The sequence below is a fragment of the Phyllostomus discolor genome, chromosome 3 (genome assembly GCF_004126475.2).
Source record: "Phyllostomus discolor isolate MPI-MPIP mPhyDis1 chromosome 3, mPhyDis1.pri.v3, whole genome shotgun sequence".
NCBI classification, from domain to species: domain Eukaryota; kingdom Metazoa; phylum Chordata; class Mammalia; order Chiroptera; family Phyllostomidae; genus Phyllostomus; species Phyllostomus discolor.
In genome coordinates, this window is record NC_040905.2 from 101717947 (window position 1) to 101736879 (window position 18933).

Sequence of the window (18933 nt, forward strand, 5' to 3'; positions counted from 1 at the left end):
TAAACAGCCTTCTGAGAAGGTGGGGCTGATTTACCCTCCTACCAGTGGGAATGGTAATACGTGTTTCCCCACATCCTCACCAACACAGTGTATTACCCAATTTCAGAACATGGTTCTAGATGAAATTTTATTTTAGATGATTGCTGTGTGAGTATCTACCTCATCGAGTTGTTGATGAGGACTTAAAGTAAAGCTTTTAGAGCAGTGCCTGCCACACACAGAGCAGTAATGACTGTTAGTTATTGGATGACTGCTACTACTAATCAATCCCATTTTTATCCCGGTGTGTCTGTCTCTCTGTCTGTCTCTCTCTGTCTGTCTCTCTCTCTCTCTCTCTCCTGAGTTCCTCATCAGTATATGCAGGAATGCTTTTCTCTGAATAGCTCATTTTGCCGTGTGGAATGTAGTTAATCCTTTTAAATCTCGGTAGAGGCTGGCCAGGAAGTTAGGCCTTGTGGATTTTAAAGAACAAGGAAGGATCTTACTAATGTAATGGCAGATCTGTGTTCCAGGTCAAAATTAACCTAGTATGGAACAGGAATGGATTCCTCTACTTTAAAATAGTTTTCAAACTTTTTGACTGGTACGCACTTGAAGAAGTACACCACAAATCAAAATACACATATATAACCCAAACAAAAATTTGAAAAAACAACATTGTTTTCTATTAATTCCATTCCATTTTATTGAAAATATGCTCATTGGAATCCACTAATTGATAGATTTCAGAAGCTACTATTGGGTTCAGGCCAGCAGTTTAAAGAGCACTGTTCTAGGACTGAAGTCATTGATACTGGCCTTCTTGGCAACACAACTGGAATCACAGACACACTCAGTTTTGGGGGCATTCTTCCCACGTTCCTTTGTCTTAACTACCTTCGGCTCCTGGAGCTTGTACATTCATCAGTGATTTTCACAAATAGGCCTTGGCCGGGTAGCTCAGTTGGTTAGAGCATTATCCTGATAACACCAAGGTTGTGGGTTCAGACCCGGTCAGGGCACATGCAAGAATCAACCAATAAATGCATGAATAAGTGGGACAACAAATGGATGCTTCTCTCTCTCTCCCTCAAATCAGTTTTTTTAAAAGTTAAAAAATTTTTTTAAAGTTTTTTTTAAATTACTTTCACAAATAACTCTTGGACTCCTTATGTATTTCCTAGTACTACTAACAGTGGTAGAAAACAGGCATTGAAGAGAAGAGGCCTGAATTCAAACCTCGCCACCACCATTTGCTGGTGATTTTGGTGAAGTCTCGTCAGTCATCAAAGATGCAGTTTTCTCCTGTGTAAAATGGGAGTAATACTAGAAAAATCAATGAACTAACCTGTGTAAAGCATTTAACAGTGTCAGGCTCAGAGTAAGTACTCATTAGAGTGGTTCTCAAGGTGTGATCCCCAGACCGGCAGCATTAGCGTCACTTGGACCTCACCCCGGATTCACTGAATCAGAATTTACTCCAGGGTTATCTGTTTTAACAAGTCTTCCTGATGTTTTTGATGCATGCTCAAGCTTGAGAACCTCAGGCTTAATATATGGTAATGAGTAACAATTAGTACTCGAGAGTGCAGAGCCCTGCAGCGGGCAGATCACGAAAAGCTTACTGAGCTAATAATAAAGTGAAGCACTAAGGTGCCAGTGGCACCCACAGGTAAAGGCTGGGACCTGCCTCAGTCCCCGGCTCCTCCTCCCTCTTCAGGGACCGCCTAGGGCGTCGGATGATTGTTGGGGATCCCCACCCACGCACCCGCGGAGCGCGTAGACTGAGAGGGGCGGGACTGGGCGGGGCGAGAGCTGTGTGTTTATTGGCTACAGGCCACGCCGCCTAGCGGGCTGCGCGTGCGCGAGGTGGAGGCGCGCCCCTGGCGGCCGTTAAAAATGGCGACTGTCAGCGACCTGAAGGCTGGTGAGTGAGAATGGGAGGCTTGCCAGGTAGGATGCATCTGGTCTGCAGCCTGTGAAAAGGATGGGACGAAAGGAGGATGAGCGGAGCAGTAGTCAGCTTTGCCGGGTGGTCGCTCTGTGGCGCCGGGGCCTGCGGAGCCGCGGAGCCGCGGCGCCAGGGCCCTGTGAGGGAAGGGGTTTCACAGGACAAATGTTTAACCGTTTTGGTGTTGGAGCAGGAGTCGCACGACCTGCAGGTACCTGAGAGGTCTGCAGTCCTGCACCTTGGTCTTCTGACGCATTTTTCTAGACCTTGACTGAAGCCGAGGCCTTGGCCAAGATCTTTCACGCAGGGCTGATATTTACAGCATCCACAACCATTTTTGGTGTTGGGCACAATCCTGAGCCATTTGGTTGTGTCTCCCACTACATCCTTACAACCTGGGAGGTAGTTCCCGATTTTCCGTCGGGAAAACTAGAGGTAGAAAGTTGCCTGGCTTGGCCTGGCCATTCTGTCTTTTTCGGAAAAGTCCCACAAAATGAGAGCCCTTAAGCTGATATTTGTACACCGTTAGTTTGGACGCAGATGTCCAGACAGGTAGTAGTAATGATAGTTATCAGTGACCGAACTTTATACGTCAGGTACTGCCCAGCCCATCTGCTATCTAACTGATTGCATGTAACCACCCTATGCCCATTACATAGGTTAGGGAATTGAGGTGCTGAGGGGTGAAATAGCTCACCCAAAGTGCTCCAGCTGTAAAGAGGCAGAGTGTGCGAACTAGATAACGCTGCACCGGAGCTCAAGTCTTAATCACTGGGTGATACTGCTGCTCCGTTAAAAACCAGTTCCAGTTTTCAGGGAAGGTGGGGCCTAAGTCAGTCAGTCATAGAGATTTGGCTGGGAGGGGTTGAGTGTCTTTGAATTGAACCACTGATGTAAATGTAGGCTTGTAGCCCTGGGCTAGTGAACAGTCAAAAATGGCACGCCATTATCCACAAGAACAGACTTAGCATGAACTGAAGAACCCTCTCCCTAGGAAACATGTCACACATGGTATTGAATACAACTTGAGAGGACTTGGAGACTTAGGGATATAAGCCAGATTAAGAACCTCTTTCTGAAGTTGTTATGTTACAGTGTTTTAAGCACAGTGATAGAGGGGAGGGCAACATAATACAGAACCCTGGAAGAACTTTGGGAATTAGGGCTCCCTACATCTGTGTAGGGCTTTGTGTTCAAGAGAAACCCAATGAAAATGTTTTATGAGCATTTACCTTTTTAAAGCACTTTCACATTTTCCCACTTCGCTTTGTCCTGTCTCTGAGAGGTAGAAGTCATGTTGGAGAAGATGACCGAGGCCCAAGTTGGTGATCTACCTCTGGGGTGGTGATGATATGTGCCAGGTTTCTTAAGTCCAGCTTCATTAAAGTCACTTCTCTGCTGACTTGGAGGCTGTGTTCTGTAAATACAGAGTAATTGGGACAAGGTCTTTGCCAGTGGGGAAAAAAGTATTTCCATGTAATTTCAAAGATGGAATTAGAGAACAGGGTTTCTTTCAGTTATGATCCCAAGAATATAAGGTTGTACCTTTCTTTTATGAGCCTGTTACCAAGTCTGATTTGGTGGTAACTGTGTACTTAACATACCTGCAGGAAGATTGAAGTAATGATTTTAAAATAAGGGGTAAGAAAGGTTAGAGTCTATCTAGATCTCTTTAATTGTATGACCAGGTTTTTGTTGTTATTTATCAAAGCTTAAAAAATATTTATGTTCCTGAGCTCCCTTTATGAATTTTCATTATTGTGTACTTATCTGGTGCCTTTGACAGGGGATAGCACATTATTCTACTATATTACACCCAGTAGTATGCAGCACTATATTATAATACTCCTAGGCAGCATTTATTGAGCTCTTACTGTGTCCTAGGCACTAAGGGTGAAATGTGTTGATTCTCTGGATTTGTTATTTAGTCATTAGGGACAATTTGAAAAAAGAAGGTTCCATACCCCTCCAAGGGATGGTGCCAGTTCAGCCCTATGCCTGTACTCTCCTTACTAGTATTCATTGTTAATCTCATTATCACAACTACTGATATTTGTAATAACAACCCTTGCCTATTAAGTTAGGTTACATTCAGCATATATATCCCCAATTTCTCAAGATGGCTATGATATACTCTGTGTTAGATTCCTAACTAGGCTTAAAATTTCAAACTCCTATTGTTTTGGGGAATTAACTCATAATTGTTCTTAAAAAACAAAAACAGCCCTGGCTGGTGTGGCTCAGTGGATTGAGTGCCAGCCTGTGTACCAAAAGGTCGCTGGTTCCATTCCCAGTCAGGGTACTTGCCTGGGTTGTGGGCCAGGTCCCCAGTTGGGGGCATATGAGAGGCAACCGATCAATGTTTCTCTCATACATTGATGTTTCTCTCCCTCTCCCTTCCCCTCTCTCTAAAAAGTAAATAAATACAATTTTTAAAAAACCCCACCTTTTCATTCAGAATGGGCCATTCCCCAAGAGTTCTAGATATCAAAGGTTTTTATATAAAATACAGTACACATCCTTCCTTTTATGGAATGTACTTGTAGTCTTTAGTCACCTTTCTAGACCAAAGGGTTTTAGTGATACAGAGCCTGTCTGCAGCGACAAACACTCTGGAAAATATATGAGACACTGGGGGTTAAGTTGAGGTCCCAGTATGCTGACTGTAGTTCTGTCCCCCCCTTTTTTCCTCACCGAAGAATGTGTATCAGACTGGAGCCTGTGTCAGTGACGATGTTGGAAGGAAACTTGAATTTGCTTAAATATATTAAAATAGTAAATCATTGAACTTGGGAACTTTATTCTTTTTACAAGCATGGCTTGCGATAGCTAATGTGATAATTGTTCAGCTCATCGCAGTGTTTAGATTGAAAGCTGCTGTTAGGACGTTGACCTTTTAAACCCTTTTCTTTCAAGTAAATCTAGAAATGACAATTTTTTCTACAATTGAAGCATTAATGTTTTATATTTAACAGTTTTAAAGGATACCTTGGAAAAAAGGGGAGTCTTAGGGCATTTAAAAGCGAGAATTCGAGCCGAAGTTTTCAATGCCCTAGATGATGAAAATGAACCCCGACCAACATTGTCTCATGAAAACCTTCTTATTAATGAATTAATTCGGGAGTATTTGGAATTCAACAAATATAAGTATACAGCGTCTGTCCTCATAGCAGGTAAGAGATTATTGTTAGTCATCTGAGACAAAATCTGCTTCTTCCCTTCCACCAATAAGAAAATATTTAGCTTGGAAATCTAATTCCATTATGAAACAGTGTCACCTGAGTAACTGGAACATAGAAATCACACAGGCTCTTTCCATTCCTTAAACAAGTTCTCATGAGGCTTGTATTCTAGGGGAAGATGAATAACTAAATAAGCACTTATACTAGCTGTATACTTTGAAAAATCATACATAATTTTTGATACTGAGAATAAATAATTGTTTATATTTTATCTTGTTTGCTGCCAGTCTTTTCTCCTATGGATATGCTTTAAAAATACACATTTAATGTGTGTATAAAACATGTGCACATATTCTTTATTTAAAAATATAAAACATTGGAGATAAAACCTCAAAATATTACTACTGTATATTGGTTAGGGATATGTACAAATGTACATAAAATCATGGTTTTTAATTTAAAAAGGTTTAGGAAGGTAAACTCCAAATTCATTCTCATGATGAGAGAGAGAGAAATGGTATTGGGGGTGGGGAGTTAAAGATAACTTTATCTGTTAAATTTTATTTCTTAAGAAAGAAAGTAAGAAAACTGGAAGGATATCCAGTAGTCAAGGTAGGCATTACTTCTGGGCTGGGGGTAGAAATAAGATTGGGAAGATGATCAAAAGCACCTTGAATATTGAAGGGGATCAAAAAAACCCCTGGAATTTATTTATAAAAAATTGTGTATTCTTAAATGTTTAAACTTCAGTTACCTTCAAATTGCTCTCCATGTGATGCATTTTGAACTCATCAATTTTGATGCTTTTTAGTACTTCTGATGTTTTTTTGTTTTACTTCTTTCCACATCGGCAAAACATTTCTCTTTGAGGAACTTTTTCATCTGGGGAAACAAAACAAAAACTCAAGGGGTGATCAGGTGAATAGGGAGGGTGGGTCACAGGGATCATGCTGTTTTTGGTCAAAAACTGCTGAATACTCAGCAGTGTGGGCAGGTAGGCTCATAAATCACTTATCATGAAATGGGCAAACGTGTTGAGTGTTCAAAAAAAATTTCACTGAAGCCAAATGCAGCCTCTCACAACAACACCAGTTGGTACACTGATACAGGTGGGTTCCTAGCAGGGGAGGCCTACCTGTCCTCCAGAAGATAATTCTGGTTTTTTGGGAGGTCCCCTCTCTTACAGGGTGGGGCAAAAGTAGGTTTACAGTTGTGACTATGTGAAAGTTTATTCTTATTTAATACATTTTTAAAAATCCTCACTCAAGGATATATTTATTAATTAAAACAATTTAAAAAAAATTTTAATCTTAGAGGGGAAGAGAAAGCAAAAGAGAGGTAAAGAAACATCAAAGTGAAGAAACATCAAAGAAACATTAATTAGCTGCCTTCTGTAAAGTACTCTGACTGGGGGCTGAACCTGCCACTCAGGCATGTGCCCTGAGTAGGAATTAAACTGGAAAACTTTAGAATTGCTGGACACTGCCCAACCAACTGAATCACACCAGCCAGGGTTATTGATTTTATAGAGAGAGGAAGGGAGAGAGGAACATCGATCAGTTGCTTCCCATAAGTGCCCTGACCAAATAGAACCTGCAAGGTTTTGGTGTACGGGATCATGCTCCAACCAACTGAGCCAGGTGGCCAGGGCAACAGAGTTTATTCTTGTATTATTATTTACTAATTATTGTATTATTTTCCATGTGAACAACTGTAAGCCTACTTTTGCCCTATCCTGTACATCCTTTGATTTCCTCATTTAAGTTTTAATTTGTGCTTTAAAACCATTTCATGTCTTTGAGATGTGCCTGGTCAAGGAAAAGAGATCCTGATGTAGATTTTGAAAGAGAGAATGAATTCATCGATGCCAGAACTTTCCATTACAGATCTTTTATTTAACATTAAGTATATATCTTAACTGAATAAAGACTGATGATTTTCATTGGTTTAAGAATCTTTAATCTCAGTATCTCTACTTTCCTCCATTTGTTACAGATGTCTACATAATACCATTAATACTCAGAAAAGAAGATTATGAAAATGTCATTCATTAGTTATCTTGGACTTGAGCTCCCCTAGAACGAAATATAGTGACAATAGTCAAGTTTCATGTTAAATGCCTTGGATTTTTTTTAAAAAATCTGAGGTATAAGTAACATCCAATAAACTTTACTTTTTTAGTATAAAGTTCTATGGATTTTGCCAAGTGCATACTGTTTGTGTAACTACCACCACAGTTGCAATATAGAACATTTCCATCACACACCCCCACACACACTTTTCTGTGCCCCTTTGTGGTCAGCTTCTTTGCCTACCCTTCACCCCTAGCAGCCACTGATGTGTTCTTACCTGTGCCTATCATTTGCCTTTTCTAGATTGTCCTATGAATGGAACCATATAGGATGTTGACTTGAGTTGACGTCTTTCCTCTTAGCATAATGCATTTGAGACTCAGTCATGTTGATATTTTTCCCTCCCTGTATAGTGTTCCATTGTGTCACTTGACAGACATTTGGGTTGTTTCTAGTTTTCACAGTTATGAATCAAATTGTCATAAACATTCACCAAAGGTTTTTGTGTGAAGATATGTTTTAATTTCTCTTGGTAAAGAGCTAAGGCTGGGATTACAGGGTTGTGTGTTTTAAGTATGTGCTTCCTTGGATAAGAAACGGCTCAACTGTTTTTCAAAGTGGCTGTACCATTTTTGCTCTACTACCAGCAAAGTATGAGATTTCCAGTTGCCCTGTTTCTTTGCCAGCATTTAATATTCGGGTTAATTTTATTTTTAGAATTAAATGGATATTTAATCCTAAAATGGGTATTGGTGCTGTTGTGTGTTTAATTCACAGGCTTCTCAGAAATAGATTTATGAAACCTAGTATTGTAGTTTAAATGTGGAAACAGTGTTTTCCTAACCAAGAATTAGTTATAAATGAATTTATGTTGAATTGTATTAAGTTATATATTTAACAAAATATTTTGGAAGTCATATAATCTTAAGTTGGATCTGCCATCATTATTTTCCAAATTTGAAAAATGTGTATATCTGGTGTGTTTCTTACCAAAGTCATACTTGCTTTTTATTTTTTAATTTTACTTACTGATTTTTTTTAAGACAGAGGAAGGGAGAGGGGAGAGAGAGAGAGAAAAAAACATTAATTTGTTGTTCCACTTATTTATGCATTCATTGATTGATTTTTGTATGTGGCCTGACCAGGGATCAGACCTGCAGCTGTGGTGTGTTGGGACGACATTCTAACTGACTGAGCTGCCCTGTCAGGGCCCGTATTTGCTTTTGAGATTCATAAAGATGCAGTATTTTCTTGATTATTTTTCCCACAGAATCTGGTCAACCTGTAGTTCCATTGGACAGGCAATTTCTCATCCGTGAACTGAACGCATTTGAAGAGTCAAAGGATAATACAATGTAAGAATATTTTAAAAATAAACTGTCAGATATTGTTGTTTTGGTCACGGTCTTATAGGGGTGGTTTTATTTTATTTTAATCCAGCAGGTATGTAGTTGGGTCCAGTGTGTGTCTAGCACTGCACCAAATTGAAGGTACCAGCAGTAACAGAGTCAGGTCAAATCCCTGTCCTCTGGAGCTAAAATTCCTGTGGTTTCAGAGGAGTGAACAGCCCTACCTCTTTCCAAGGGTCACTCTTTGCTTCTTGATTCATCCTTTTTTTTCCCTGATGCTTTTGCTTTATCAGCTATTTTTTCCCTCAGATTTAACTCTTCCTCCCTACTACTTCCTTCACTACAACTTAGAAATGTACTCAGATCTCTCTTCTCTTAAAAAAAAACAAGTAAAAAAAAACAACCCGATCAACTTCCAACCCCAGCCTACTGCTCAGTCTCCTTTTTACCACTGAACCTATGGAAAATCAACCTTCTCCTTTTATTTTATTGCCCGCTCTGTGATCCTCCCTGTATCTTAAAATCTCCCCTCACTGTTTACAAAAAACTATACCCTTAAAAAGAAGAGTAACCACTTTCTAGTAATTTCTTAGTGCTTTTCCTACTTCAATGTTTCTTAAACTTTTTCCAGAGGATCCCTACATACCCCCCGCCCCCACAAAAAAAATTGTATATAGGCACCTGGGAATATAGCTCAAAGATAGTCTTTTCCTAGCAAGAAATTTCTTGTTTTCTCTTTCAAAAAAGTATGAATTTTTTTCATTCTACTTCATGGTGTAGTTGTTTTACCATTAAAATGTTTTAAATGACATACCAGTTAAAAAGCTACTTTACAGTTTATAAACTTTTGTGTGAAATTATTCCAGGATCATATGCTACCTTTGTCCTGTAGTTTGTACCAAGTCTCTAGCACCAAGAATGGGAATGTATATACAAGATCCAATAGAAGTAAGGCTTCCTTGAGTGTGATTGGTAGGGTAATAATATGGGTGTATAGTTTTAATTTGAGCACTTCACCTAAAACGTCATATGGTGTGCTTGAGTATGATATAGTTATATTACAGAATTACCTGCTTATGATTTTGTAATAAAAGATTTTTATGTAATAACTAAGGGGCATTATTTGTGCCGGACCCCCTATATTTTCAATTTGAGAAGCTCAGTTTGAGTTTCTCCAGCATTTTATAATAATGACTGCACTCTTTCTTAAAACATTTTTTGTCACTTCTCTTTTGTGACCCTTTACTGTCTTGATTTTCTTGTCTCCCTAATGGTATTCTCAGTTTCTTTTTTAAATTTTATTTACTTATTTTTTAGAGAGAGGGGGAGGGAGGAAGAAAGGGGGAGAGAGACATTGATAGGTTGCCTCTCACATGCATTCCGACCAGGGACAGAACCTACAACCTAGGCATGTGCCCTGACCAGGAATCAAACTGACAGCCTTAGAGAGAAAACACCCAGCCAACTGAGCTACACTGCTCAGGGCTCAGTTTCTTCATTGGCTCCTTTGGGGTTCCTGTAAATTGTGGGCACGCCCAGAGTTTTGTCCTTTTCTTCTTGTCCCCTTGCCCATTTTTCTAAGTATTGAGCCTTTGATGATACCTCCATGCTGGGTGACTCACACAGTGAGGCCACAGTGCTGTAATGGCCTAGTCTCTGAAGTTGCACAGTGCTTTACTTAAATGTCTTCCTTGATTCATTACAGGTGAGTGTAGCCCACACTCAAGGGGAGGGCAATTAGGCACCAGCTGATTATCAGAACAAATATAAATTTAGAATGTTGAACTAAACTTAGGAAACTTCTAAAAATGTGAATTCCCACCTTTTAAAGGAATGTCATAATTTAAACTGTTTTACCTGCTAGTTAGTAAATAGATATCTCAAAAAGCATCAATTTATTAAATTGGATTCTCAATTATGAGGTTGGAAGCGAAGGAAAACATTTCTGTTGTACCTCTCTTTATTGTCAGTAGAGCAACTTCTCTTTGTGCAAGGGTACAATATAAACCCCAGGCAGTGTGTTATAAAGGAAAGAATATGGGACTTGGGGTTCAAGTACACAATTTACTTACTAAGGGAATCTCAAGCAGATTCTCTTTGAGCTGTGGTTTTCTCATTTTTAAGTTCAGGATGATGATTATGACACCACAAGGTGAGGATAAACTGAAGAGGCAAACATGTTTTGTAGCTATAAAATAGCTTTTAAAATATTCTTACCCAACTCCTACAGAGCTACATACCATTTAATATATGCTAGGTACAGTTCCAAACACTTGACTTTTATTAACACATTTAGTCCATAACAACTCTCTGAGGTAGGGACTATAATTACCCTCAATTATAGAGGAGGAAACATTTATGACATAGGCTGGGGACACTAAGAATCTTGCTGAGGTCAAGTGGCAAAGCCAAGATTTGAACCAGGCAGTGTGTCTTTTGGGATATAAGACCTTCTCTAGGCAAGGATTTGTTAACACCATAAGTGCTGATTGAATACCTGTTGGGTATCAGACAATATTAGGTACTGAGAAATTTTATTTTGGGCTTTGGAGCTTGAAAGCGAAATTCCTGTGTATTGATTGAAATCGTATTACAGTCAGATGAAGTTTAAGTTGTTATTTTCTTCTCTGAGTTTTAAAATGGTCTTGAGAGTTAAACAGTGCTCTTAAATTCTTTTTTAAGATTGTATTAATTTATTTTTAGAGAGTGGGAAAGGGAGGGAGAAAAACATTGACTGCTGCCTCTTACACACCCCCAGCTGGGGACCTGGTCTGCAATCCAGGCATGTGCCTCTGCTGGGAATCGAACCAGCAACCCTTTAGTTTGCAGGCCAGTGCTCAGTGCACTGAGCCACACCAGCCAGGACAGTACTCTTAAATTTTAAATCTAGTGAATTGCTTGGCTATTTTGGTGCCAGAGGCCACCTTTTAAAACACAGTTATTTTAAGCTTTTCCTATTTATGCAAATTTAATTGCTTTTGTTTTTCTTCCTGCCATAGACCTCTTTTATATGGGATTTTAGCTCACTTCTTGCATGGAATTAAGGATGGCATCCAAAATACATTTCTGAAAGGATCTTCACTTCAGCCTCCACATCCAAATCTTGGTAGACAACCTAGTGGAAGAAAGCAAATGGGTATGTGTTTTCTGAGATCTATCATTTAGCTATCAGCAAGTATATTTTCTTCTTAAATATTTTTTATCTTTGGAAGAGTTTTTCCTGAGCTTTTGAGTTTAATTCCATTTACATCTAATATAGTTTTAACCATTGTTATTTATCCTCCAAAAAACAAAATGCTTTTTGGAAAAAGAATCTTGGGGGAGGCAGGTGGATGACTGGACAAAATTTTAAGATATTATTTATGTACAGAAGTATTGAAAATGCTGATTTTCATATAAATTTGTACTTTCTGGAGCAGCTCAGTCCTTAGCATACTGAATAAATAGCTTTTTATTGAGTCATCAGATTTTTTTTTTTAAGATTAAAAAATGCAAAGTTGTTGAACACAGGTCAGAGGTTTATGTGTCCTCTGCATTTTCAGGATATGGTACTTTTTGTGTTCAGTGGTGGGTATCTACAACTAAAAAAATCTTAGGAGAATAGTCCACATTTCTTTAAGAATGTTTACTCTATAAATGAGATTTCAATTGCTTTGATTACATCAGCAATAGGACCTCAATTTGATAATCTGAACTAAATGGTTTAGAGCTCATTGTGTCCTCCTATGGGAGAGAGTTGATCTTTCTCTTTAAGGACAATCAGACAGCTGATTATCAAAACAAATATAAATTTTGAATGTTGAAATAAACTTTTAGGAAACATCTAAAATGTGAATTGCCTTTTGTAGTTTTCCGAGGCTTCTGTAGGCAATATTGATTATGTTAAATATTAGCTTAAGATCTGAAAGTTGGTGGCCTTTTTGAGGTTATTTATGACTTCACTAGGAGTTATCCTTCTACATATCTTAGAATTCTGAGCTGGATGGAACATTGGAAAGGAAATCACTCCCAGCTACTTAGTTTACTAATGAGAAAACCAAGACTAAGAGGTGAATGACTCATCTAAAGGTTGTAGCTGATCATTTTTAGCAGCATCAGCACCTCTGATTGCCATTCCTGTAACTTTTCCATTTAAAGAATATGGGGTTTTCCTAGTTCCTTTTCAAGGATTGGGTAAGGAACTGTCATTAGTGTCTGAAAAACCAAAACACAAGTACATGAATAAATCTCTAAACATTCAAATGATATCATGTAAAATGCCCTTTACCCTCTTCCCTCTTGCCTCTTCCTAACTCCCCAATTGCTCTGCCTTCTATAGAAGGTACCTCTGTTAGCAACTTGGTGGTTATTCTTCAGGACTCATTTCTGTGTATTTGAGGCAAAAGTAGGTTTACAGTTGTTAGTATGGAAAATAATACAATAATTAATAAATAATAGTATAAAAATAAACAGTTTCATGGACTCACACCTGTAAACCTACTTTTGCCTCACCCTGTATAGTAAAACTGGAACAGTACAGAGAGGATTAGCATGGCTCCTGCTCAAGGACAACACTCAAATTCGTGAGGTGTTCCAGATTTTTGTTCCTTTAGATATGAGGGAGAAATAAAGGCTTTTCCAGACAAACAAAAACTGGGAGAATTTATCACTGCAAGATAGGCATTACAAGAAATGAAAGGAGCTCTTCTACATGAAACAAAAAAAACAAGTATAAAAAATTTTGCGTTAAGATGACAAACAGAAGCAGGAAATTCCAACTCCTTTTCAGAATAGGGTATTAAACACTTAATTATAACACAAAGGTTAAAGGGGGAAAAGCATTTTTTAAAAAACCCCTTTGTGCTCCTTAGTCTCCTTGATGCCAGCATTCCAGTGGTGAGTGCTGTCTGTTCCAAAGCTCCCTCCTTCAGTGTATGTAAAAGCTGTGTTGCTAACAGTTAACGTTATGAGAATTTTATATAACTTCTAAACACTAATCTCAAAGAAAAATAGGCACTGGATAGAAAATGCAAGAATAGGCAGTGAATTGATATGTTGGGCCTGGGGAATGGGTATGGGTCATTAGAGACTGGAGAAAGAAACTTCACATTTGTAACCCTTTTCAACTTCCTTTTGAATTTTGAACCATGCGTCACTGCATTAGTATTTAAAAAATAATTAGACTTTATAATACAGGGGTATGCAAAAGTAGATAAGAACTCCATGCCAAAGTGTGCTTGAGTATAGCAAGTAGACAACAAGAATGTATAAATAATAAAGGCTGGCAGTTTGAGCACTTACAACATTGTGCCCAAGTGCACTGTGCCCCTGTGACATTCCTTTGAGTTAATAAAGCTATTGTGGTCATAACCTGCATGTCTTTTTCCTTACAAACTGTAAACCCACTTTTGCTTACCCCTTTATGCACACTCAACTGTACATGTTATTCTACAACTTGCTACTTTTTTACTTGTCAACATGTAGATCTACTTCTCCCTCATTTTCAACTTTGTGTAGTATCCATAGTATTGCTAATCATGCTTTACTGATATACTTTTGTGTTTTTTATTTTTTGCTTTTACAGCATTGCAGTGTAGCATTACTTCTTTGTTCACACAAGTATTTCTCGTGTGGATGCTTAGAAGTAGAATTGCTGATGCAAACCATATGTGTACTTAAAATAGTCTAATACTGCCTAATTTTTCTCCCAAAGGCCTTTACCAGTTTATGTTTACCACGAATAAATGATAACACTGGTTCCCCTATTTCATTGTTACCAGTGGATATTGTACACATTAACACTTATTAACACAGCAAACCCATTGCATTTGTATTTTCAGTTCCAGGAGGAGATACAGCCTTTTAAGAAATAACGTTTGTGACTTGTAAGCTTTTTATAATTAATCTCCTTAATGTTCCTGGCTAATGACTAATAAGAAAGTTATAGGTAATATAATAATTTCTTAACTGATTTCTCCGAGATGAAGGTCATGGATTAAATATTGGTAGTAATTAATATAAAAGATATCACAGTGAGCAAGGTGGAATGGGGGGGTGGAAAGAATGAGAGAGTGCATTATTTACTTTGGGTCCTTTCTGTATAAAGTGCCAGAGACATCAGAGACTCAAGTTCCAGTCAATGAAGCTTTGGGTGCCTATTCTGTGGAAAGCTCTGTGGAAGATTCAGAAATGAGGATGACTGCTGAACCAATAGAAGAACAGTGATTTTGCGAATTCTTTTTCTTGATCATCAAAAATTTTCTTGGCCTCTTTGTGCAATGACTTATGAATTGTTAGCCACAAACTGCATTATGTTCTATTAATATATTTAAGCATTCCATTTCCTTTTTCAACTCTAGTTTACTGTTTGAAGGACACTTAAGTTTTATTTCACAACATTGACAAGGTTATGATGTTGAAATAATTATTCTTCAGATTACAGTACCTTATCTCTACATAAGCTCATCCAGCTGAAATGTAAAACAGTAAACTTAAATTCTCTTTTATTTGAAAACAAGCCCAAAGCATGCCAACATGAAAGCACTTTTTTCAAAGTGCTGAAAAAAATGAAGAGAGTGTGTATAGACACATTTACCTTTGAAATAGTAGCCACTTCATCTATGCTGCTGCTATTGGTGTTTGTTGTATTAGAGGCAAAGTAGTTGCTATAGATAAAAGACCAGATACTTTATAATATACAAAATGATTATTAGCTCAACTTTATGCACATATGTGAAGAAGTACATCAATAACATACATTTTTTAATAATGCTTTTCTAGAAAACCTAAAATGGTTGTCCTAAAGATACTGTTTTCTTTTGTCCAGTAAAGCTGCCTAAAATTGAGGGAGATTGTTTTTCATGTGTGAACCAGACCTGTAGTAGTAATTACATTATTTCTGAGGATGACCAGCTCTGAATTAATAATACTGTGTGTATAATCAAATTGTCTTCAGAATTAGAAAATCCAGTATGTGTTTTTGGTGCTAAAATTACATTTCTAACAACTTGTCTAAATTTGTATTTTTCTCATGTTATAAAAAATATCATTAAAAAGTGTTATTTTTTCAGTTGTATTAAGTGGTTCACATTTTCTTAGGAATTAAGTTTGTGCATTTCATTGTTGTCACATTAGATACTAAATTTCTTCAGGTTCTTTTAATCTAGAACACTTCTGCCTCTTTCCTTTTCCCCCACATGACAGAAGAGATTGAGCAGAAGTGACCAGGGCCCCTTGTTTACTATTGTGGGGGCACAGTGGGTGGTCACAGGGCCTGTGGGCTCCTGAACTCTCATGGAACTTTATTGTTTTGTTTTTGGCTGAGGAACTTTTTCTACAATTTCTTGGAGAGTTTCTGATTTGGGCAGGAAAATGTAAACTGTGCTAGTTTTCTTCTTGCCACAAGAGGGTGTGGCTGGGAGGCATTTCTGAAGAAAGTTGGGTGGTTTTTTTTTTTATTTTAATTGAAGAGCTCTGAAATTCCTCAAAATGCTAATTAAACACCCTGTCCTTTCTTGTGAATTCCATTTGTTGCATGTAATGTAAGAGAAGTTTGTAGTGCTTACCAGTGGGATCACTCCAGGGGGTACTCTATTAAAAAAAAAAAATCAAGAAAAATTTTTGAGTAATTAGTCGCTAGTACTAAACATTTCTGATGTTTTTCAATAGTGTTTAAAAATTTGTTTTTTCATTGTCCAAAACCATCTAAAGAACTCATACAATATTAAATATTAACATCCTGAAATATATATAGCTATGACTGCCTACCGCCTATTTTAATTTGGGATAAGCATTGACATTCATTTCTGTTAATTTCAGATGGCCACCTAAGCAAAGAGAAGGGGAAAAATACTAATATTGAAAATCTTCATATTTCTCAAACTGTGAAGAGATGATATTTCCATTTGAGGCATCTTTTATCTTAAAATTGTATGTATTAAATAACTTATTTATTTTCTTGTTACCAAACTGCATCACTAATATTCATACTTTGTAGAAATTTGAGTTTCTGCAAAATATTTAGTCTTTCGTATTTTACTGCATTTGTGAATAAAAGCGAACTCTCTCATCTAGCTTTTTGGATTTGACTTGAAAGAAAATATATTGTTTTTAGGAAGTATTTTAAAGGTCCTTATATTTATGAGAAATGAAAGGGTTTTGTAGTACACTATACATTCTTCCAAAAATAATCCAGATCCTTATAGCCATATCATCTGCTCGTTAGCATGGTACATTAATTAAATTTACTTCAGGCTGGAATTAAGTAGGTTTGTAGAAAAATTCATGTTTTAAAAAAAAAGATCAAAGCCAGAAAAAAACTAAAATTTCTATAAAGTTATCCTTTTCTTTATAATTAGCTATTTTTCAGATAACCATTTATGATTAAAGTATCTGAATTACTACCGAAATTTGAACTTTGAAACTAGGTAACAATGTACTTTTTCTTTCCTTAGATCATTTTGGCTTCTACTGGAAGATTTAATTAAAATGTAGAGGGGGAACTAATTCTTTTAATTTTGCTGTAAGTAAAACAAAGAGTTTATTTTACTGCACGAAGAATGTGGAATCAGCATGAAGAGACAGGCTTTAGGAGAATGCTAGAAAGTACCTTTTAAAAGTTGGCATTGTTTAACCTCCATGTGGCCTTCAGTTATGCAATTATAAGAAGAGCTATGAAAGGACCAACCCCCTGATTCTTTGGGCTCTGAAAGTTATTAAATGTCCATTTTTATTCTTGAGATAGAAAAATAGTAAGAGCCATTGTAGTGTTATCTCTCACGTGCTATTTTGATACTTATTAAGGTATTTTTTTAAATGTAGAGTCTATAGACTGATTTCACTGAAAACTGACTGTTAATGGTAGGCACCTGAGTGGCAGAAGCCCTAGGTGTATTCAGAACACAACTGCATGGGTGCCAGAACGCTGACAACATTTAGCTTAGACTCCTCCCATAGGGATGGTGATGGGCTATAGTGAAGAGATCCCCTTAACTATACTTCACAAGTCAGAGGGTTTTGAGAAGCCCTGTTGGTGGGCTAAAATTACAATACATATATGAGAGAGAGAACTATTCCAAGGGCTTATTTTCATTTTCAAATGAAATCTGTAGTATCTGATTATAATTACTAACCCTATTGTATATGGGAATATAAATATCTGAATTTTTCTCAGAGGACTTGGTTTACATCCAAAGATGTTGGCAGTGGACACTAAGTTTACCTCAGGAATTGCAATCATGCAGCACTAGATTAAGAAAAAATGCTGGAGTTTAGCATTTTAGATACTGATAAAAATGACCAAAATAGAAACTAAACAGAATTGTCACATGTAGTCCACTGTAGTTTCATAAGCGTTATCCTATAACTTGTTTGTACCCAGGCAACTTTTGTACTTTTGATGTAACATGTAATAAAAAAACATTAAGCAATTCACCTTTGTGCAGAGGATGTTTGTATGATTGTTGTCATCAAAGGTGTTTACCAGAAGCTGGGGATGGCTCCCCAGGCCTTCCTTTGGGACCTCCAGCAACCGAGCTGTTGGAGAGTATAGAGTAAAGCTGAGGAAGGGGAGCTTTTCCTGGTGTATGTGCCGGCTCACCTTGGGACAGTAGCTCTTTGTAGAGTGGCAGTGGTGGGGGCTGATGGTATCAGACTCTGGGAGTGAGCAATATAAAAATCGGTGGGGCCATGTGTGGTTTTATTTAGTACTTTATTTTTATATTTGGTAAAGGGAAAAACCACCTACTTTCAAAATACTGTGGGATTATGGTAATCCACAAAGGAGGATCTTGGGCTAAGAAAATCCGCTCTAGAAATTTCTGTACTCAGCATTTTTTCAACACTGTCAATTCTTAGTCCAGTAATTTAAAAAAATGCATGGACTGAGACATTTAAAAAAATAAAGGAAAAGAAAGACAAATATAAATCCAGAGGACCCATCAAGTTATTCTCATAAACTAATTAGTACATCATTGCTGGTGGTTTTCATGGGCTTGTTGAGAGACGTTATCTTCCAAAAATGCAGGGGGAAAGTTGGATTTTCACAAAAATAGTATGAGTTGGAACTAAAGAGGGACTTGGGAAAAGCGGAAATTTAAAACTTGGGCAATCTAAACACTCATAGCAGGAGCGGAGGTGTCTTTGAAGATGATAAATTTGAGTTTAGCATATATGTTTGCATAGAATAAACTAATAGCTTTATAATTATGTGCAAGAACACATTTGTATATGACTCACATGCCTGTATGATTATGTAAAATCTGATGTGTTCTTTCAACCTAAATCCAAGTATACACGAAGGATTAACATTTGTGAGAATATGCCTTTAAAGGGATTTAGAACAATGCTTCCCAGCCACTTGGTATTTGATTTTTGTAATAACTTCTGCAAGGACTGTGTGGCCTTCATTATTTTTTTAAATG

General features: G+C 37.4%; 1 protein-coding gene and 1 non-coding gene across 10 annotated transcripts; both read left to right on the plus strand.

The window, feature by feature from the left end:
* Nucleotides 1-1825: 1825 nt before the first annotated feature.
* On the plus strand, nt 1826-17944 carry CEP20 (centrosomal protein 20). 9 transcript variants are annotated; one of them, XR_004902055.1, is made up of 6 exons: nt 1826-1906; nt 4906-5103; nt 8455-8539; nt 11533-11669; nt 14619-16441; nt 17333-17944. XR_004902055.1 is itself a non-coding variant. In XM_028521395.2 (6 exons), exons 1-5 carry the CDS (start codon nt 1879-1881, stop codon nt 16405-16407), a joined length of 525 nt encoding a protein of 174 aa, XP_028377196.1. In that variant the 5' UTR covers nt 1826-1878; the 3' UTR covers nt 16408-16441; nt 16966-17944. The 9 variants fall into 9 exon arrangements, 8 of the variants coding, with proteins under 8 accessions (XP_028377196.1, XP_035876792.1, XP_035876788.1 ...); XM_028521395.2 differs by having other exon boundaries at nt 16331-16441; nt 16966-17944; XM_036020899.1 differs by having other exon boundaries at nt 16331-16441.
* Nucleotides 13012-13115, plus strand: LOC114513954. The gene has a single exon (XR_003685890.1). It is a non-coding gene; the product is annotated as a U6 spliceosomal RNA (small nuclear RNA).
* Nucleotides 17945-18933: the final 989 nt, after the last annotated feature.